At 41.0% G+C, this 23,220-nt stretch overlaps 2 protein-coding genes across 2 annotated transcripts in view; both read left to right on the top strand.

The window, feature by feature from the left end:
* LOC308372100 (A disintegrin and metalloproteinase with thrombospondin motifs 19-like) overlaps positions 1-9,328 on the top strand; it is a gene marked incomplete at both ends in the record, with an annotated part of 56,139 nt that extends 46,811 nt beyond the window's left edge. The window contains 3 exons of the mRNA XM_080847209.1: positions 1,066-1,218; positions 3,907-4,084; positions 9,177-9,328. Of these exons, the coding sequence (XP_080703335.1) occupies positions 1,066-1,218; positions 3,907-4,084; positions 9,177-9,328 (483 nt within the window). The remainder of the gene's footprint in view (positions 1-1,065; positions 1,219-3,906; positions 4,085-9,176) is intronic.
* Positions 9,329-16,448: 7,120 nt separating this feature from the next.
* minar2 (membrane integral NOTCH2 associated receptor 2) lies at positions 16,449-19,276 on the top strand (the record flags this gene model as incomplete). Its single annotated transcript, XM_080847484.1, has 3 exons — positions 16,449-16,595; positions 17,279-17,515; positions 19,085-19,276. The coding sequence occupies 3 exons, from the start codon at positions 16,449-16,451 to the stop codon at positions 19,274-19,276; spliced, it is 576 nt and encodes a 191-aa protein (XP_080703610.1).
* Positions 19,277-23,220: the final 3,944 nt, after the last annotated feature.

Genomic DNA, 23,220 nt, shown 5'->3' with positions numbered 1-23,220 from the left:
TAACATCCAAACAACATTTTTTTTTGTTCATGCAACTACAAATTCTTCTTTGGTGGATTTTTTTAAGCTGACAACACATTGAAAAGTCATAAGAGTGCATTTGCTAACAGTTAATGCATCCTTGTTTTGGTGTATATCAACATACACTCCAGATTGCCTAAAGGACAAGTACATTTTTAGCACAAATTGCACTCAGTGATATCATGCTATCCTGTGACTAACGATATAAGGGGGTTGGAGACACACTTGAAAAATGACTTTCTTCTTCCTGGTGTGACCTTGTCTCTACTTGTCTTTTACTTGGTGTTGAGCTTAGTGGTTTCGGTTTGTAGGGAACTCGGCTAGACAGTCCCTCAGGCAGTTGTCCCATTGTTTCTTCTTGAGGTCAAAGGTTGACTATGCATGAAAATGTCACTGTCAGTACACACATTGTCATGATGATGACAAAAAGAGGTGAAAGATTGAGCCAAGAAATGCAAGCGAGTCAAACTGTCCGGCAATAATACAAAAATATTTCCGTCTAGCCAAATGAGTTCAAAGGTCGCAACGGACCTTATATCACAGACGCCTTGGAGGACACATCTTCCCATCTGCAGCACGTAACGTGTCACAGAGGAAGATAATCCCCTCGCTGAAAAATACAACCTTCTTTTCCACTCTACCCCTGTAGCCTATCGTGATTTAGTGTCCGAAGGGAGGGTTACATTGGGGTTAGACTGAAGTCTATAACTCACCTGGGGATGGGGGGGGGGGGGGTCTGAGGCAAAACATCTGTAGGCACCAGGGAGGGTGTGGGATGGGATGGGATTGAGAGTGAGGGTTTGATGGTGATGGTGGTGGTGGTGGTGGTGGTGGTGGGCGGGGGGGGGTTAGAGACAGCCAGTGGCTTTGCCTTTGATCCGACTGTGTAATCCCCAAAGCAGATAGGAACATGATGGTGTGGAGTGGCCTGTGGGGTGTCAGAGAGGTAGTGGCAGTGGGGACCAGCGTGGTTGAAGGGTGAGTGTCTTCTGACTCTGATGGTGGGTTGTTCTGTGTGTGTGTGTTGGGGGGTTGTTGTTGCAGTGCTCAGCCAAGTGCGGGCGGGGGGCGCGGCATCGCCTGGTGAAGTGCACCAACCCGCGCAGGAAGTGCGACCTGAGCACGCTCCCCCGAGAGGTGGAGGAGTGTGAGGACTATTCCAAGTGCTACGTCTGGAGGACCGGAGACTGGGCCAAGGTGAGCCATGACACACACACACACACACACACACACACACACACACACACACACATACACGCACACACATACACGCTCAAACTCCATGTTCAGCCATATCACATTAACTGCAAACAATTTATTACACTACATTTAGTTATTCAGCAACTTTACATCAGCATGTGTACCCTGCTTATTGAAGATATTGCCAGGAGTTGATGTGTTCTAGTAGCTCAGCTTAAGAAATGATCATCAGACTAAATGCATGGAGTGAAAGTTAGAAGATCTGGCTGACGTGCAAAGAACTTCAGTTGAACTTTAAAGTTGAACTTTAACTTTGTACATTAAAGGTATACATTCACAATGAGTCAATTTTCCACATGTTAATAAACTAAACCCACTGGTGTTAATAATAATAACACTAATAATAATAATAATGATAATACATTTTATTTATAGGGCGCCTTTCAAGAAACCGTGTTGCCCGTAAAGCCTCTCCTGTTTGAGCTACAGATGTACCAGCATGCCTAGACGTCCTAAATCATTCAAAAATCCCATTTTCAGAAAGCGACCAAAGCCCTTTTTTCTCTCGGTTGCATTCCTGGATTTGTCCTGAAACTGAAACTGACTTGACCCCACCTTTGATGCGCAGCATTCCACGGTTAAGTCGGTTGATGTCCGCTACAGTTCCACTCTCCATCCTTTTTTTCTCCCTGTTTCGTTTTAACATCCTTTTATCATTCTTTGTTCTGGAGAGAGGGGGCACGTAAAATGGGGGGTATGTGGCGGGGGGGAGTGGGCTGGCTGTGGTTTTCTGGAGGCATTACGTGTTAAGTGTGTAATCTCTTAAATGGGCAGATCTTGGCTGCTGCTGGCCTCTGTTCCCTGGTGAGTGACAAGGTGCTCTCAGACATGTTGTATTTCACAGGAACCAGGGGTCAGAGATTGGGGTTGGCCGACTGTCAGTCAGTATGACGGCTCAAACCCCCCCCAGCCTCACCCCCACAGTGACACCCAGACCTTCCCACCCCCGTCCTGTTTCGCTGACAGACACTTTTATTCTCACCGATTAGATTAGATTTCACTCACAGTTTGGTGCTAACTCAAACCCCCCCCCACACACACACACACAGAACCCCCCACTCACCCACATACCATGCACCCCCCCCCACTGCCAACCCCACACCCCCACCCCGACTAAGGAGTACCAGATGGACGGCCCCGGCAGTTCCCACTGTCTGCCACTGACACAGGGTGAAGAGCTGTCGGGGGAGCTGTCAGAAGGTAAAAGCTTCCCACTGTGCAAAAGTCCAGCGAGGGGATACTGGTATTATTTTAACCGCGGCCAACATGTAGCCACAAGCCTATTGTGCTGAGCCCCGAGCGAACGAGCCGCGGGTTAGAGTCAGAACAGAGCCACCGAGGACCGCTTTTGCACCGAAGCGCAGTTGAGCCATGCGATAATGGCACGTTTGCTTTCGGTGCTCAATGTACTGCGAATCTCCTTGATGTTTACCGGACAGTGGCAATACCAATAATCCACATTTCAACTGTATAAACAGTTGGCCCAGATGGGCTTCTGCCTTGTGGATACTGTACCGATGGTTGGCACAGCTCAAAGCTGGTGGGAAAGCTTTTCAGCTATTCTCCCCATCTGTCTGAGGCTGACGGTCTTTCATAGGCACTCTTTCTTTCATTCTGTTTTTTCTTTTTTTTTCTTTTCCTTTACTTTTATTTATCACAACATCAACATCTGGTGACAGCAACCACAAAATAGAATGACATTACATTTTTTCCCCGTTTACCATTCGATAAACCAATAAGAGTAATTCCCGTTTCAGACAAGTGAAGTTCCGAAACATCCTACATCATTAAAAAAACCATAGCTTTAGGTTTTGGCACAACGGCTCTTCTTTGTCATTTGGTATATTCTGTCAAGTGACGGAGATGGCCAGCTTTGTCTGGAGTCTGATGTATAGTGTCAGTACTCACTGAAGACAAATGGGAAGATGTGACTGTTCTTGGCTAATGGGAAGACAGAAGCCTTTTTCAAGGCTGCCTCTTACAATGGACGCAAACATGGGCTGATCTTCTACATATTGTTTCAGGCAACACAGCTGTCTGTTATTTAAACAGTGCCTTGAATGTAAATGCATTATGAAGCCTGCGCATGTAGAGCAGCTTGAAGTTGAAAGCTTATGGATTCCATCTCCTCAGGTCTCTCTCTCTCTCTCTTTCTCTCTCTCTTCCTCTCTCTCTCACTCTCTTTCTCTCCCTTACTCACTCTTACGTTCATTCTGTTGCCAAATTGAAAGCATTAAAAAGGGCAAATGAAAAAAAATCAAGACATTGGATTTTGGAAAAGGGATTAGGAGGATCTTTGCATCTGGCTGTTGCCACTTCTCATCTCCGTGCCTCCTGTTTAAATTCACTCTGCTCTGCTGTGAGCTGGAGGTAGTGTGGGGGGGGGTTGGGGTTTGGGGTGGGGGGTGAGGGGTATGTTTGGCAAGGATGAGGATCGGATCAGGAACGGGCCAGAAGAAAACCTGGTGTTTGGCTCCATTTGTGGCAGTGTGCTCACAAATGGAGTTTTTGGCAGAATCTTGGCACACACTTTTAGTACTAGTTTGTGATATGGGTCAGTGGATCACAAGAAGAATGACCATACCAAACCCTTGGTGTAAGTTATACTCGTTTCTGCATTCACAGTGTTCTGTCACCTGTGGGAAAGGAATGCAGTCCCGGGTCATCCAATGCATGCACAAGATTACCGGCCGCCACGGCAACGAGTGTTTTTCATCTGAGAAACCAGCTGCTTACCGACCCTGCCAGCAGCAGCCCTGCAATGAGAAGATCAATGTCAACACCATCACCTCTCCACGTTTAGGTGGGTACATTGTTTCCTTCTGTCTCTTGCCAATGTTGGAGAATAATCACACACATAGCGATGACTGATGATTGATCACTGTTACCACCTCCAGAATCCCTTTTCAACATTCAACTTTAGTCAAATAACAACTTTAACCTCTTATCATTACATTTCGTTTTCAGAAGCTATCTTTTAACTAAAGCATATTGCTAAGCTGTTATAGTACAGTGATGATTCCACTCATTGGGTGAAGAATGAGTACTAAGTGATAAATGATATGGGGAAATGACCCCTAAAGCTGCTAAAGTGTACTATGATGTAAAAATATGCTGCTCTGAGATTAATAGCTCATTACCGGTGACTTTGGATTAAATTCAGATCTGTCGTTAGGAAGGACAGACATTTATGTGTCAGTGATGGACTTTTTTCCAGTCAGCTCTCTATTAGGATCAGGGCCTCGTTTCCCGATAACGATGTATCTTAACGGCCTACGTGGATTTTCGCGACATCGTACACTAAGTAGCACTTTGTATTTACGTGCGTTTCCCAACCATCAACTTAAAGTCAGGTGCACGAGCGCAACGTGCACGAGTTCTTAAGTAGCTCTTAGGAGCTGTTTACGTCAGGTTAACCTGTTTACGTTAATTGCTGTGAAATTAGCTAGCCTATGCGTGCATCGAACGTGCAATGTGCACTAAATTCGGGGCGGGGATAGTAACGCCATCTCCAGCAGAGAAGCCTATTTAAACTGTGTTCCCATTGTAAGGACATTTAATACGATCTGTCTGAGAGTGGGCTGTCAAAGCTAGCATCTTCAAAGTCATACAGTACAGTAGGCTACATACATTCAATAAAATTAACCTACATTTGAGTCCAACTGCATGACCATTCTTGCCCTACACTTACCCTTACAATAAAGAAGTGATCCTATTTCAACCATAACTTCATTTTAAATAATGTCTTTCTTTATGACATTTAGTTTATAGTTTAGACAGCAACGTTGACATCTACAGTATATTCAACTGCATCCACTACATAATCTCAAACTTTATTTGTTGGTAACTCTCCAAAAAGGCTACCATTAACACATTTCTTAATGAAAAGGAAACATGCATCACAATAATACTTCAGTGTAACCTGTACCTATGTGGAGTGCAAATATGTCTTGCCATTACACTACCCAACAGCCCTACGTCTGCTAACACTACAGAATGCATAATTCCTACGGGCAATGCACTAGTTTTGTATAGCCTAATCTTTATTTTCAAATACTCAATATTCTTTATTTCTATTTTGATGGGAATAGGCAGGTGAAACAATGACATTCTCATGATGTGCTATACACAGAAACATCGTTTGGATTTCTTCTACATAATATACAACCATCTAGCTAGAAGCTACCATATAAGCCAATGGAGTGGTGGCATAAGCGCTAAATGTGCCATCAAACTACTGTTTGAAAGCTTCAGTCAAGACCTAAATACTCTGCATTGGTCGCGTAGCACATTTCCGATCAAACCGAGTCATTATAAACATATAAAAAGTTGTGTAGATAGCTTTATTCATGTAAAATATTCCTCGCTTCAAGTAGCCATGTTTTTTTTTTTTAATTCCCCTTTCTTCCAAACGACGGTCGAACGACGCCCCTGGTGGATTAAATCGCTAAGTGTGAAGTTACTACTGGTCCTGACCACACGTAGAATTCTTCTCAGCGAAAGATACACTTAAGCTAAGTGTGGCGTTGGGAAACCCGTCTGCAACGTAGGAATCCTCTTACGAGCGATTTCAAGTGCTTTTTAGGCTAAGTGCGCGTTCGGGAAACGAGGCCCTGAGTTGCTTCAAACATCTCTAATGGTCTGAGAGCCCTCTCCAATTATGACTAGCGAATCCTGTGACGGCATCTTCTTCAGTCGGTTCTAGCAGGCCAGTCCAAGTGGAATGTTTGTCTCAGACTGTTGCACAGCATTTGTGAAAAGCGAGCATGATCTCCATGAGTGTGTGTCAGCGAGTCTCACCTCATTTGTCATTTAAACACCAGCGGGTATAAAGCCGTAGAACCATTTCCAAACCAAAGCCGCAGCTAACCGGCATCATGCATCAATGTTCCGTCATTCGGTACACCCAGCCTCTTTCCAATGGCTTACACACATCATGTAGATTTTCCAGTCGTTCGTCGGATATCTTGAATTCATTTTCAGACGGCTCAAAACAAAAGTCATTAATGGGGGGAGTACTGGTGTGGAAAGTTTGAACCCCTTCCTAGCATAAATGTTGTAATGAAAGCTACATAACCATTTTCCAAGGCAGGGTGCACAGATTCCTGATAACAAATCATATGTGTTGTCCTTGAAAACCTCGGTTCTGTGATCAATTTAGCTTGTCTGAAGCAATGGAACTGATGAAATCTTTCCCTGATTTACAGCCTTGCTTTACATTGGCCTTAAACAGTTAGCATAAGAGTTGTATTAGTCAAGACTATTCTGTAAAAATTAAATGCTCACAGGTAAGAGACTTGTTAATTCCAAATGAGCTCCTGTTGCTTTGGCTGCCTCGTGCGATGGTCCTCCTGCATCTGGACTCCACAGCAGAGTCCCACTAGCAGGGTCATGCTGGCAGCACACATTTCAGTGTTTAGAGAACAATGATTTTAGACAAGCCCTGGCAAACGTTAAACCTTCTGGGAAGGGGGTGGGTCATTTATCATTGGGGGTGGGGCTGGGGGGCATCGGCCACAACAGCAGCTGGGAGGGCTAGCGTCGTCGGTTATGGCACCATGTTTACAGCCGCGTCAACGTCGCCGTTTCTGCGCGATGCAGCTGCACTCGGCTGCCTGAGAGAACCAAGGGCTTCCCTCCGTGGGTGAAAAAACCGAAGGGCAGCTTGTGCCGAGGGACTCGCCACAGCTGGCTCTAGTTAAGCCCCCTCTAGCCCCCCCTCACCCCACCCCACCCCACCCCGGCTTCTCCTCCTTTTGCATCTGGAAAGTGTGTGATGCAGATTTACCCAGGATACACTGCTGCCCTACCAGGTCACACCAGGATTTGGAGAATCCAACACGTACCATCAAGTTGTACCAACGTGCAATTTCAAACGCCTGTACGGATGTGCTACACATTACCCTGATGACCACTTTCCATATGAGATATCTGGCAATACTGCTCCGTACCCTATTTTTTAAGATATATTCCAGTGGGTTCCATGGCACGGAACGGTACTGTGCCCATGCCAAATCCCATTAAAATGTTTATCTCTGTTTGGTGCATTGGCTGCCAGCACCTACAGGTGTTTATAACTCCCCCTTGCAGTTGGTCACCTGCCTTTTGTCAGAGTTGTAATTGCCAATGTGACCTTACTGTGAGCGCAAAGCACAGGCTACCTCTCACTCCAGCCTGGGCCCACAAAATCACCGCACATGTGCTCTGTATGACACCTTCATAAACACCATGCCAGCAATCAGCCAGAAAATGGAACTAATGGGTAAAGCTATTCTCAAGTTGGATAATGTGTTACTGTAGAATTCAAATAATGGGCACTGGAAAAGGATGGCCTTTGTGTTGCAGTACATCAATTCTGATGTACGTGTAGGTGTCTTTGAAATTCGTTGCTAGTGAATGTGTTTAGAAAGGATTTCAGCAGCATTTTACCGATGCCTGCTGTCCTTGAGTCCCTTACAAACAAAACTTCACGTAGTAGGAGCAGGGCTATGACGGCAACTAGCTGCTAGTTAAGCTCGTAGTTAAGCTCAGGTTGAGCAGTCAACACACACACACACACACACACACACTGAGAGAATAGTGTCACTGGTAAAGCCCCAACATATCATCAGCACACACCACGCTCTGTGAACATCTCCCCTTCCCCTTCTCCGTTTGAACTCTTGGTGGTCTGAGGGGGGTGGGGGGGCACCTCTGTTGGCCCCGCCAATGTTTACAACTCCCTTGTTTCGTTTGCGGGTGCGCTCACCTCAATAAGTATGTCAACACGCCGTCAGGACGCTGATGACGGGTTCCTTCAAAGCCCCTGGCCAGCTCTAATGGAATGCAATAGAACCGAGATAATATAATGTTGTTTGGATAAGGGGGATTTGCGCGTGTCTGTGTGAGTGTGTGTTGTGTGTAAGTGTGTATTGTGTGTGTGTGTCTGAATGTTTGCGAGGGGGTGGCAGATGCTTACTCCTCATTCAGCAGACGTGAGATGAAAGTCGACTGTCCTCCACTGCTCTCGTCAGCTGTGGCTGCCCCGTAGGCTTGTGCCTAGGGCCTGCCTGCTGAATGTGGAGGTCCTGACACTCTTTGGCCCTGGGCTCACCGCAGGTGTGAGCGGATCGCTATTCATTTATGCCATATATGGCCCCGTCGGTTACTCATGCCTTTCCCTGGTTTATGTTGAATCTGTGCAGCCTATCCAGTCTTACCGTCTAGAAGCACAGGGGACTTTGAGGGAAGACAGTAGTGCTGATCAACAGTGTGCCTGTATGCATGTCTGCCTTGCTATCGGTATAAAAGTAATTAGGCGGTTTTATATTGTCTTTAAATTAAAATTATTTTTGCGATCGTTGACTGTTATTTTTAGCCCTCTACAGAGGGTCTGATATTTCTGGCATGGTGTCAATACTGGAAGTCTTACTCAAGACTGCCATCTGTTGGTGACTGCATTGTCACGCAGTAGTTATTTGCTGAAATAGATGGGAAAGCCTGTGTCTGTAAGGAATTTTAAGGGGGGTAGTTGTATTTGTAATTTATTTGTTTTTTGACAGATACAAATCTGTTGTACGTGTCCTTTCAGTGCATTCTGCTCCACACACTTGCCATGTGGTTGCAACTGCACACATTCAAATGTTGTCTGTTTTTACCTCCTACATGCCTTTTCTCATAAAACATGAGGCCTCATCATTTTACAATCCCACAAGTATCACAAGATCCCTGTTGCCACACCAGTGAATAATAAAAACCCATTGTCATAGCAGAAAATGCAAAACAGTTTCATTTAATACTGTTTTCTATGTACGCCAGAAATGCAGTGCAGTTTTGACAATATCCCAGTGTTCTGTTAACATTGCTTTACGATTACTGTAACATGCAGTAACTCTTTCTTTCCCTGTGCCTCTCAGCTGCTCTGACATTTAAGTGTCTGCGGGACCAGTGGCCGGTGTACTGCAAGGTCATCCGGGAGAAGAACCTCTGCACAGACATGCGCTGGTACCAGCGCTGCTGCGAAACGTGCCGGGACTTTTACGCACAGAAGCTGCAGCAGAAAAGTTGACGTGCACTTCCCCACCGTCCCCAGTCTCTGACCCCTCTTGTGTCTACACTCTCAGACAGAAAGGTTCTCCACTTGTCCCCGTAGAAAGAACCCAGGAAGGTTCTGGCTAGAACCCTGTTTTGAAGTATGGAGCCCTTTTGGATATCAGCTGTATAAGCAAAGAGACTCCTTCGTGAGGAAAGACACAGAACCCCTTTAACTCTAAGACAATGTTGTTAGCAGAACGTTTAAGGGTTCCATACAGGGAAAAACTTTGTAAGTGGAACCTTTAAGGGTTCTTCTACAGGCACAAGCCAAATTACCCTTTTGTTCTTGGAGTGCAGTTCTGAAAACATCTAGCCCTTTGGACTAGCGCTTGGCATTTTGTCTGATTTCTGTTCAAACAGTGTATGCACTGCCTCTAGGTCAGTTCCACTCCTGAATGTTGTAAGCTCATATTATTTATTATAGAATTATTTTGCTAGTGACAGATGTTTTCTTCTCAAAATGAGATCCACTCAATCTGACATGTACACTGTATTCATACAGAAACAGTTGGATAGTCTTTGAGTAATGTACAAAAGAGTTGTACAAAAAGTACCTCTTCATAATCCCAATATAGCAGTGAAGTTATGCCATAGAAAGTTCCAGGTTATGATTGGTTGAGGGGCATTCTAATGACTGACGTTATCTTATGATAACGCCACTCTGCCTGGTTACTTTGTATATAGGTGCAGGACACCAGTGCCACAATCACATCCTGTGTAAACTGTGTGTGTACAATGATGTCACACAATCTAATGGGCTAGAAAAGCATTTCAAGATGAACTACTCGCAATCCCATATAATATTACATAGAAATGTGCCTCACTGATTGATCAAAAAATATGAGATGTATAATACTCTGAGTCTGACTTCTCTTGGGACCAAATGCCAAGCCCTGTGGTCATCTCACCCCCTCCCCTCTTATTTATGACAGATGCACTTCTGAATGACGCATCACACAGAATTTACCCATTACAGACAAACCAGATCACATGGGTAAAAAGCACTGTTATTTATATATATTTTATACAAAAGAAAAGCTTGGTTCTTTAGCTATGCATATGGGTAAGGAAGGTGATACCGGTGGAAAGCACGTCAAGACAAATAGCTGAACATCTGTGTCACTTGTGTGGATCATGATGATCCATTGGTTTATTAGTTATCATTTATACTGTAAAGTCAATTTTGTGTCATGTTTTACTTTCAGAATGCTGAGTTGGTGCTAACTTTTGTTTTTGTTTATTTTTCTCTCTTTTGCATATATTTTGTTTTCATCCAGACATTTATACTGTGGCCTTTAATGGAGAGAATCTACCTAGTCCTTTGAGGGTGCATATTGTGATTCAAAGGACATCCTGACAAACGTTTCCATATCTGCATTTAATTATGTGACACCAACCAGAAGCTTAATGGAAGGTTATACACCGAATCAATATAGACTGATTCAATTTCGTCAAACATAACTGCTCTCTCTAAGCGCAAAGACATGCCATCCAAGGGGTTTTATTCAATAGTAACTGATAATATCACTCAATAATCCCACTCTTTTGTGACATGACAAACCATCGTCACTGTGTAATTCAGCTTCGTAAAGCTTTACATTTCCATGGGTTATCTACCAAATGAGGTATTTCAAACATTTTACACATGATTTCTAACATGCACGTTATTTTATAACAATTATCCCTCATTCCATGCCTCATTGATTGCCATAGATCATTTGAAAATGCATTGTGGTCAACTCAACAGCCTTGCTAGCAACTTACCTGTAGCATTTCAGAGATTTCCTCCTTACTCAGTCACCTGGCTTCCAAAAAATAGTTGCCCAGATGGGCTTTTCCCAAAGGCCAACCTCCTCCTGTTTGTCCACAGAAAGGTTACATGAAACAGGAAGAGACTTTACCCCACCACATTTTGAGAGGCTCAGTGGTTCAGAGTGAAAAATGATCCAATTTTGTCTGTAGTGAAACCTCGGCCATCAGGTTCATCTTCAAAAGCTCTACAATTTTTTTCTGTCTCTGTCTCAATGTGCTACGGGAACTCAACATTTTCAGATGCCTTTGTGTTCTTTATTAATGCTGTGGTCTAACTTAACCCACTTGTTCTTCAGTGCTCCTCTTTGCTGCCACATGCATAGCATTTTAAACCAGTTTATGGTGAAATATGCATGACACACACTGAAACTAGGCCGCAGATTGTTTTCTAACTGGGTGGGTTATAAATATTTGCATGTATATACAACTGCAAAACCCTCTCTGATGTTTTTTTGTTGCACTTTTTTTACTAGTTACGCTTCAAGAAAAGATTTGTTACAACAATCCAAACGACAAAAACAGTCATTATTCTAAAACAACAACATGGCAGGTAGATATGCCTTGAATGAGATGTGTACTCCAGTGTTTTCAAAGTCATAATGTACATGATGTCCTTAACTTCACTGAGGCAAAATATATTCTGGATTGTCTTTATATATATAAAAAAAAAACATCAAAAGTAATGACCATTGGGTTTCTGTAAGGTGTAAATGTCTCTAAGTCTAAACCACTTTGTCAAGAATCAGAACATGTGGAGGCAGAGTGATAGGACCTAAAAAAGTGCCTTAGATTGAAAAAAAACCCTCTTATTTAATCTCAAAAGTCGATAGACCTCTATCGCAGCATAAAAATGACATGGACATGTGTATTAACCTATGACATACCATGTTTCAAACTGTAATAATATTTAACCTATGTAAAAATTTGAATGACATTGTAAGTGATTACATCCTCAGTTAATACAAATTCTCAAGGTCAGTTATACCACCCTTTAAAACAACATGGTGCTGGGTATGCATTACCACTTTTATACATCTGTATGTTGAATAATGAACGTCATATAATTACTATATCATATCTGCTATGATGCTGCATAGTCTTGTCACATGAACTGTAATTTAAGACTGTTCTGCTACTGACAGAGTTATGCAGGCATTATGACCAGTTGGTTCAGAGAAAGTGTACTGTAATTGATTTTTCTCTGCCATGTTTTGTGTGCATATACTCTATCAGTACTGTAAGATGCCTAGGCGGCCATGGCCATGGCCTTTTGTGTGTAAATTGTATTTCAAAGTACAGTGGTGCTACAAGCTACAAGCTGCTTCTCTCTTTTTCTGCTGCACAAAAAAAAAAACAATAGTATTCATTTGTTATGCATATGTCTATCTCAAATGGTCACTTATCACCCTGTACTTGAAGGGGGAAAAGAAGAAAGGAGATTTTCTTAAAAATAAAAAAAGAACACTGTACATGTTAACACTGATTCCCTTTGGGTCTGATGCAGGCTTCTCAGTACCATCAGTTCTGCCAAGTCTACAGGGTTGTAGTATCGCCAAAGTATTCTCTTGCATCAGGTGCTCAATTAGAAGTACTGGATCTGTACATTCAAAACAACTGAATGCTGCATTGAAAAAGTGTTCTCCACTGTTCAAGCTTGCCACAATTGAGGGCTGTGGTTTCTCATTATTACGTGTATATAGCAGTGCCTCACACAATTAAAAAGAATTGCCACAATGTTGTCTTTCTGTGAATGATGTAGGTTTCACATGATTTTCTATTTTTCATTAAAAAGGAGTTTAACTGCCCTTGGTGTTAAAGGGACATTGGTAGCAGTCAGTTTTATGGAGTTGAAATGCAGTTCATCTGTGCACAGCATTAATATGCCGCCGCTGACAAAAGGGAACAGCTGTATTGTCAAATTAACTAGACCGTATTACACTGGAATTGCACAAATTAGTCTTGTTTCTCCTTAAACATGAAGTTATTGTGTTGATCAAACTAATTCCAGCATTCAAGCATACAATTTATCCAACTTAATCATGACGAGTACTGGGAAAGCAAAGAACCTTTCTGCCACCACTTCCTTTTTAAATAAATTCCCATCAGCCTTTTTAAGAACATTGAAGTAATCAAGTTTATACTGTAGTGTTGTCAAACGTTTTTATACGGGTTTGCTAATGTTAGGTCTTTTCAGATGCCAATGCCATTTCAGAGATGGTCTGCGTCTTTGTGTTGGAAATGCGCCATGCATTATTCCCACCTCCACCATGTTAGGTATTGATGACACTCAAGATCTCAGTGGTTCCACTGATCTCTTGCATCAGAGTAATGAATGCTATTGATTGTTGCCCCATGACTTATTCAGAATGTGTAATTTCTGGAAGCAGTGACATCTTATTAATAAAAACCTGTATAAGTTCAGTCAGTCAGTATGTGCTTGCTTATCACACCTCCATAACACAATGTTGAAGTCACATGATTAAATAAATAAAACTACTCATTTCATGTCACCTTAATTTAAACAATGTATTGGAATTAGTTGGTAAATTTGTATCTGTTTCATTAGGGAACTTAATACATTTTTTAGATTGAAAGAGAGATGCGGTGTTGATTTAACACAATACAATCATGTGCAACTGACGTCTATAATTAAGTAATCCTACGGAATATATTTTTTTCAATGCATAGGCTAATTAACATCACAACCCTGTCTTAAGCTATTGTTAAGCAAGACCTATTTAATTCTTTCACACTTTAAAAATCAACACCAGTGTGAATTATTTATCACCCTTTCTCTTGGGTCCTACTTTGTTTTCGTAATGTGGTGTTATTTTTGCATACCATCTCGACAGTTACTGCATCAATAACAATGGTACTCTGTGGGCACATAAATATATAATATGCCCCTTCAACAAAATCCTCAGTGTTGTTCACAAAACAGAACAAAACAATAAAATGCAACCCAAAAAACAGTGTTTAGAACTAAATTCCTCTTTACTGTTGCCATGGTATTAAAAGGAAAGCGAGTGTTGATGTATTACTATGGAGGACTGAAAGTGCCAAAATTCAATAAATAAATATACCATCAATAATTATTTAAATGTGTCATTCATTAATTTAAATTGGAATTAAATAAATAAATGTTTCAATAAATGTGTCATTAATTAATTCAAATTGGAATTAAATACATACATGTTTCAATAAATGTGTCATTAATTTATTAAATACCAATTCATTTTATGTAAAAAAAAAAAAAACACATTTAATTATTTCACTATTTAAATAATTATGTCATTGTCCTGTGTTGCAGCGCATCAATAATTTATTTTATCTGTCAAACTCACCCATCAAAGTCAGTGGGCGGATTCCTAAAACCTGATTGGTTACCCTGCACATCAAGTCAAGGCTTACCAATTCAAGATATTTGGATTGACGCAGGCCTCACTCCTAAACACTGTGTCAAACAAAACTTTTTCTTAAACGCTAAAAATCCAGAGCGTGCGAGATGAAAAAAAAACGGAAAATCGATCCAGTAGTGGACCATGGATTAAATACCTCGAAAGCAATTAGCCATCAACAGAAATGCAAAACAAAATTGAAAAGTCAGTAAGGAAAGCTAAAATGTATGGGGAAATACCAGGAGAGTTGGATAGCAGGGTTCAAAAGGACAACAGACCTAATAACAAACACATTACAAATAATAAAGAGGGCTTTCATCCATCAAAATGTGTTGGTTTGTCTGCTTTGTATACATTATCTCTTTCAATTTGGCTTGTTGTTTTTGTGTGATATTACACTTGATATTAACAGTTTACTAAGCAAGTTCTTGTAGCAGCTAGCTGTCGTGAGGTACTACTACAGTATGCTAGTCAACTCCCATCATGAGATGCATTGCCTGCTCGTAGAAAACCCGTAGTTGCATCATTAACTGAGACCGTGATGTAGTGCTGGTTTTGTATTGTGTGTACTGTAGAAGACTTGACACTTGAAAAACAAGAAGATCTTGACTAAGCACGTTCGTGTAGTAACTAGCACTAGCTGCTGTAGGTTACTGCTACAGTTGTTAAGTAGCTAGTCAACTCCCGTCATGAACTGAATTGCCACTCGTCTGATCTACGTGAGAAAATATAGAAAGCCATGGCCAAGTAAACAGAACTTTTATATGTCGTGGAAAATTCTAAGAGTTCTCAGGAAACTCCTCAAGGCAAATAGGTGTGAATATGCTGAAAGGTTTATTTCAGAGGAATTAACTACTGCTGAGCTGGTCCATGGAGCATCTCAAAAACTCTAGTCTAAAGTGATCAAGTAAACAGAACTTTAACTTTAGGTCGTATGGTACAACATGGTATTAAAAAGTTAAACAAAATTTAAGTTTTATCGAAATGAATTTGCGTTCTCGCTGGAAGAAGACCACTCGTGAATAACTCACAATTTTAACCAAAGTAACATGTCACAAGATTCCATAACGTTAAGTTTTGGTGCTGGAACCGGTGGAAAAATGTCTCTCACCAGGCACTTCAGACTAAAGCAATGGATCAGACTAAATCAGCGTTAGCCCCGCCCACTGAGTTTGATGGGTGAGTTTGACAGATAAAATACATTATTGATGCGCTGCAACACAGGACCATGACATAATTAATTAAATAGTGAAATAATTAAATGTGTTTTTTTTTTTTTTACATAAAATGAATTGGTATTTAATAAATTAATGACACATTTATTGAAACATTTATGTATTTAATTCCAATTTGAATTAATTAATGACACATTTATTGAAACATTTATTTATTTCATTCCAATTTAAATAAATTAATGACACATTTAAATAATTATTGATGGTGTATTTATTTATTGAATTTTGGCACTTTCAGTCCTCCATGTTATATTACACCATATAGCACTATGCAATAAATGTTTTACACCATGGACTTTAATAATAGCGAATCGTTAGAGCTGGTGCCAAAAAAGGAAAAGTCAGTCAATTTTACTAATTTTTTATCACCCACCATTCAACTTTGAGGTTTGTGATGAAGACCGTCTAGTTGTGTTGTGTAACAAAAGTTGAGTGTGGTAGGGAGTAAATGCGTGTGTCTGTGCCCTTATTGGCACTGTGTGTGGCTCTAACAAGGTCTCTAGAGTCAGATAGGATTACACACACCTGTGCGAGACACCTACCTCCTCATCAATTATTACTTCCACTATGGGTTACGGCTGAGTCAGTTGCACACACACGCACAGACAGAGCAGGAGTGCTCTGATGGGGCGAGTCCTGGAAACACAACATGGACATCTCCGCTCTCCCAAATAGCAACCACCCGGAGAAGTTCCTGCAGTTGGATGTGGGGATGCTGCCTGCGACCCACGGAATGTTCCAGATCAATGCGGTGCTGTCCGGTCACAAGCAGTGGCACAACAGAGTCTACACAGAGGTATACTACAGTGCACTGTGGCTCAGGTTGTATCTGTGTGGTACTTTAGTGAAACACCACAGGAGCATTCTATGTGGATAACAGAATTCTTTCTCAACAACTAAATTAAACTAATATATATGATATGTCTGAAGTTTTAAAGCCGTTTGACTCTCAGGTTTCTTTAAGTGCCTTACTATCAACATATATTGCTGAATCAAACGTCAAATGTCTTTGAGATAATCTACATCCCTGGCATTGTTTTCTTCTGTTTAATAACTCACTTCTCAGCTCTCTATTGTAAACAGCATTAGCTTGTATATAGCTGTACCAAGGGAGAAAGTAAATAAAACATAAAGAAAGCTTTTGTTAATGCATTAAATGACTTCAATGCACAGGTCTGCCAGCAATGAGTCATGCTCCCGTACATTCAGATATACAATTTACTTTCTCTCTCTCTCTCCATTTTAGCTACCGCTTTTATTTATTTCAAACGTTCGTAAAAGCACTCTGAATAATTACTCCACTGAGTCACTTGGACAGAAAATGAATACACCAGCCACTATGGCCAAATGCCCATTTGATGAGACAATTAGCTTACATTTCTACTGTGGATTTCAAACTCATAGCTGGATTTTACTTTTATATTCTACTTGACCAGAATGACTTGTTTTGCTTTGTTTTGTGCTTTTCCTCATATTCAGAGGGCAAGAAGAAACTTGAGTCTGCAGAGGCCATCCCCGGAGGGCAGTCCCGTGTTCGTCGACTCAGTCCTCCGAAAGCACGTCACACCAATCACCATGACGCCAAAGACCAAGACCAACCCTCTCTACTCGGACATGATTATTGACGTCGGAGACAACCCAAAGTCAAAGCCCTCCTGGACTATCCAAGAGTACGACAGACAAACACTCCACGGCAATTTAGGAGACTATTTAAAGGTAGCTACACTCTAATAACTTGCTGATTTTAACAGCTTCTTTAAAATGCCATGATAACACCATCGCATGGGACTGTCTCGGTGCAGTCAAAGCCTTGCCACTAAAAATAGGATAATGTGATAAGGATTATATATTTTATCAGTGTCTGAGAGGATCAGTGTTATCTATTTTCAAGCATCACTTTGATGTACAGTAGGCCGACACTAAGCTTAATTTAGGGCTTGTGTTGAGAATGTGTTACAGGCCTTGCAGTATGACGGAGATAAACCCAATCAGCAGCTGAATCATAGGAAGGATCTGGCCTCCTATTATGAATCTTGTAGTAGTAGTGATCATGTCCTCTCCAAAGATGAGTTCAAACTCAAATTAGACCCATTGTAGAGTGCACACATGGTGTGCTGAGTGCATTGTCCTCTGCTGTGTCACTTATTTTACATTTTTGTACTTTCTTTTGGTACATGCTGTTGAGTGTTACTGACACCATGGTTATAACATATTTATATTTGATCCACTAGACATTATTTTCATGGTTGCATCTTAAAATGACGTCTTCATTTTAACTATCATTGTCTGATAGTGTTTTATAGTGATATTTGGTACAGAACGTCGCTTATTCAGGGTGTCCCAAAGCTAAGTATAAAATATACAGTTAGATACATAACATCCATACCATCAGAGACACAGATGTCCCTAAGCATGGTATCAATCTGATAATGTAGTACATTTCAACTCCTTGTAGTTCTTATTAGAGTACTCTGAACTCTAAAGATTTACCCTGAAACATACCTTTAAAGCATGCAGCACATTTCTGTCTGTATGTGGTCCAGTAGATACAAATATCTACGTATTCTATTTAAGTATGATATCTTCACCCTAACTCAAGCAAAAACATAACACTACTGAATGGTGACTCAGCAAAACCTTTAAGGACAACTGACACGAGTGATGCTCAACGTGTGTGTTATTTGATTCTCCGCAAATGACAAGGGCTGTAACACCAGCCAGCTGAGATCAGATTAGAATACCAAAGTGCCACCGTAACCCAAAACACTTCGCTCAAAGTCAGCAATCAGAAAACTCGGAGGCTACACTCTTTAATCTGATGCAAATGATTTTGCAGCCTAAATTAAAAGGTAAAGAGTAAAAGATTGGTCCCTCTTTGCTTCAGAGTGGTGATGCCATATTGAACTATATTGAAACTGGCAGCATTTCCCTGGATGGAGCCTCTGACCACTGCTGACTTCACACATTCTGTAGTGATGAAGAGACACCATTAGCCGCGATGAGGCATATAACTAGGGTTGTTTTCGTTCACTAAACACCAGGGAGCCATCATTATGCTAGGCAATATACAACAAAGTCATTTGAATGCAACATAAACACTGTTAATTATACACAAGTTAGAACATTGACCTTGAACATCAAGAAGGTTTTGATCAAAGTGTTTTGAGTAGTTGAGTATTAGAATATTATGTCTTAAATCATTCAGATGAACTGTGGAGTTTTTAGCTAGTTTGGCAATTGCCTCGTGAGGCGACGACATCTCTAATTAATTTCCATGTGTTGTAGGAGGATCCGGGAGAGCTAAATTTTTGGCTAGAAGAGCTTTACACCCCAGGGTATGACTCCCTGTTGAGGAAGAAGCAGGCCGAACTAACAAGGAAAAAGATCTGCAAAATATTAACCTCCGTTTTTGTGTCTGTGTGTGTCATAATTGTTGTCATCACTGTGCCAATTGTCTTTTTACGAAATAAAAATTGATTTATTTTTGTAGCAGTTTGTATCATCTCCAAACAATATATCATGCCCAATTTGCCTAATTGGTCATATCTTTAATTTTACATGCATTTCTGGATCCCTAATACTGACAAGACAAGTCTTCCATTATTTGAAATCTGTGAGTGGTTTCTAACTGAAGAAGACTGTTAGCTTATGGTCAGAGAAACAGGTATCAAATAGAGACAAAGGACTTTGGGCACAGGAGTCTGGTTCCTCCTTCTCAACCTCTTTAGCCACACTGTCAGTTCTAATTTGGTGATTATTTTAGCTCATAAACTCATGATTTGCTTTCTAGTTTACTCAGTAGTCATTGTAGCATTAGGGAAAATACCGAGGGTATCTTAGATTTGTTTAAAAAAAAAAGAAAGAAATTTGCCATTTCAAAGTCAAAGTCAAAGTAGCTTTATTATCAATAACTTTATACGTCAAGACATACAAAGGAATCAATAGGACGTTTCCCACTCTCCCACGGTGAAACATATAAAGTGGCACAGGCACAACAGATAAGACAAGACATTTCCTAAAACTAAGTAAACATAAATATTCATAAGTAATACAATCTTAAACGTCAACAAGTGCTAAAAGTGCAGAGTCCTGAGTGATTTTTTTGGGGGAGGGCGAGGGGTTGGGGGGTCAGCTTTCTGTCAGACTTTATTTATGAAGGATATTGCCAATATAGTGGATTTTCTTTTTTACTGTTCTAGACAAACTCATATATTTTGGATGTAAAATCTGCAAAGGCATTTCCACATTGTATGAGAAGTACAGACCATACTGACGTTTCCTGCCACAGATAAAGAACCCATCTATTATGAAACCTAGTCTTCTCCTCTCTCTTGTGTCATTTTCTCTGTCCTCCACACTCAGTCATTTGCCCATTTCCACTAGCCTTTACTCTCTCCATCCACTTTCCTCTCTGCTCTCTCTCTCTCACTCATCCCCTTTCATTTATAAACTTCCCCTCATCTTTCTCATTCTCTGTCTTTGAGTAATTGTGCCCCCTGTGATTGTCTTTGGCTCTGTCGTTAACTCCTCTCTTCACTCTTTCTCCCATTACTTCCCCCGGTTTTTCTTCCTCTTTCCTATTTTTTTTATTTAGCCATTTCCTCATCCTATGTTCACCCCTCTTCTTATCTTCAACTCACAGCTATCATCTATTCTCCTCTCTTGTTTTCTTGCTTCAATTAAGCCTTAGTTGTCAGGCTCTATTCTTTCTATTTTAACCCTCTCCTACTTCAGCAGCAATTTCATCCATTTTAAACTTTTTCTCTGCTGCTCAGGCTCCTGTCTCCCCCCCTGGGATATTCTCCTCTTCTTTTGCTTCTCCAATCTTTTCCTTTCTTCAATTCAATTTCCACCTGCAATCTTTCAGACTCTTCTGCTTTACATTCATTCTTTGCATTCACCTGTCATTCACTAGAATGGTGTTATTCTGCCTAACTGTTACGCTATTTGGTTCTATCATTCATATGGGGTCTGACAAAATGTACCTTTTTATCACTTAATTGCAAAATATTGTATTTGCTCCAAATTGATTACATCCAAGTACCCTTGTAACAACATGTGTTTAGTTAGGCATAGACAGCTTATCTCTGTGTCTCTGTATATTCCATACAAGCCTGTTTCTCTTCTGAACATCATGGGGTCACTTTTCTCTTAGATGCACCGGAGAGTTCTAAGGCACTCTCTAGTAACATATCAAGCACTGCAAAGGTTGCTACAAATGAGGTTTAGGAAAAAGACCACAACTGACTCTTCCTGGACGGCAGACAGTACACCTTATTTCTTCCAGCGTTTACTCATGCTTCCTTCATCAGTAAAGTGATTCAGATCCATGATGCTGAAGCCACAGTCTTCACCTGTGCATCTTTAAGTATGCTTCATGCTATCATCTGTAGAAAATGATTCCATGTCCTTCAAAAGGTTATTTAATAAATAGCTTTCAATTGCAACAGTAATGTACTTGGCATAACAAAGTTTTGTAATAAACACTTCTGAGGGTTTTAACAAGCTTTATATCCAGCTGTGTGTCTGTTAACGAAAATAACACATTTTCAAAGCTTTTACGGCTGACTATCCTGTCACTGTGCAAAGTCATTATCATTTCTCTGTTGTGCTCTGTTGCGGCACAAAGCTATGATTGATGAGGTGACCTAGCCAAACTAGACAAGCAATCAAGGTTTTAGCTTTGTCAGAGGAGATTTCTCCCCTGACAACAACATAAATCCGTTGTGATCTTTATCTAGATAACAGGCAACAACTCATTTCCGGGTTTAATTTAAACGCTTTATCACAGGAAGGATGTTGATGGAATTAACATGTCCAGAAAAAGTAAGTTAGCAGATGATCATGCAACATAAAAACAAGATGCATCTGTTCATCCTGCAATCAATAATAAAATTGCAGATACATATACATCATATCATACACATCTTTATTTTTTTATGTTAAAGACATTTCCGTAGGAGAAATTAACGTTTTAACAATGTGACACTACAAACCTCAAGGATTTAGTTGAAAACTACCTGCGCCTTTGGCCACCGCAATGACTGGACAGTTTCATATTGTCTGTAAATCATGTCAGGTATTGAGTGCCATCACGCAGCTGGCTTGGCGAAGGGGGTGGACAAGGTGCATTATTAGATGGCGTGACCTCCACCTCCACCCGACGAATGACTGATGCCCTTTAATATATTTCTCCTAGATGTCACTGGAAATGTTCATTTTCAGGCAAAACTTCATCACAAAACTCCCTAGCTCATGAGCAAAGATATTTATTTTTGCCTGGCAGGTAACGTGGCCGGCAAACGTATAAGAATATATTGTTATGTAAATGGGCCTCGATAATGAAAAATGCCCTGTGTTATATGATTTTTGCACATCTGTACCACTAGGGGGTAATGCAGCACAACACACACACACCTCAGCCTTGGATCGCAATTCGCAAATCAAAAGTTTAGTTAAGTATTTGTTTGTGTGTTGATTTATTTTGTGTTTATATTTTTGCTCGTTTTGTATTAATTAACATTAGGTTAACATTACCGTGCCATTTTGATAACAAAGGTTAGGCCTAGCCGCCTAGGTTGCCCATTAGCCTACCCTGATTCAAAAATAACCATTCCATGTTCAAAAATATTTCCCGCTTCCGTGGTTATTACATTTACTGTGGCATTATGCCTGAGCTAATATTACTCAATTCTAGCAATGACCACTGTAAATACATAATAAGCATCTTGGAGACCTCCGGGAGTTAAGTTACAGGGGGGACACAAGAATGCAGTTATAATGCGGATTTACATGTTAGCTGCTCGTGGATCTTCAGTGGGGTTCCTACTTCATATTCACTGAAGCAGCCGTCTGGTGATGTAGGTTCTCACCGCTCTCTTATAGCTCTCCCTCAAGACGTCAGCTTGCATGGGGAAGAGGAATAGTCAGCATGCATCGCTCCGCCCTCAGACTGCTAGGCAGAAGAAGCCTTCGCTTTTCCCGTTACTTCTGACACCGTGAATGTGTAGTGACACCACCGCCAGGCTTTCGCCACAGCGGAGAGAAAGTGAAGAGGAGAGATTTGGGAGATAAAAAGTTATTAAGGCAGACGTCAATTTGTAAACAAAATGGCGAGTCGGTGGAGGATGTAATAGCTTGATGGCAAGCTAGCTCTACCTACTGAATGGTATGAAGTCTACAAACTGTTCTAATGTCATTATAACACAGCGAGCTGGGAAGCGGAGAAGACTCAGAAGGGTCGCTATGTCTTCGGATAGGATACATGAACAATGTAATGCCTAATTTTCAAAGGAACTATGTTTGTCCCGGAATGTTATGAGGACTACTGGCTACAGCGTTACCTTCCAGACGAACAGTGCAGTAACTTCTTCCGTCGCGCTGGACACTGCAACTAAAGAGGGTTCTTGCCAAAAAGCAAC

The sequence above is a fragment of the Sprattus sprattus genome (genome assembly GCF_963457725.1).
Source record: "Sprattus sprattus genome assembly, chromosome: 11".
NCBI lineage: Eukaryota > Metazoa > Chordata > Actinopteri > Clupeiformes > Clupeidae > Sprattus > Sprattus sprattus.
This window is presented reverse-complemented; position numbering and strand designations above follow the sequence as displayed.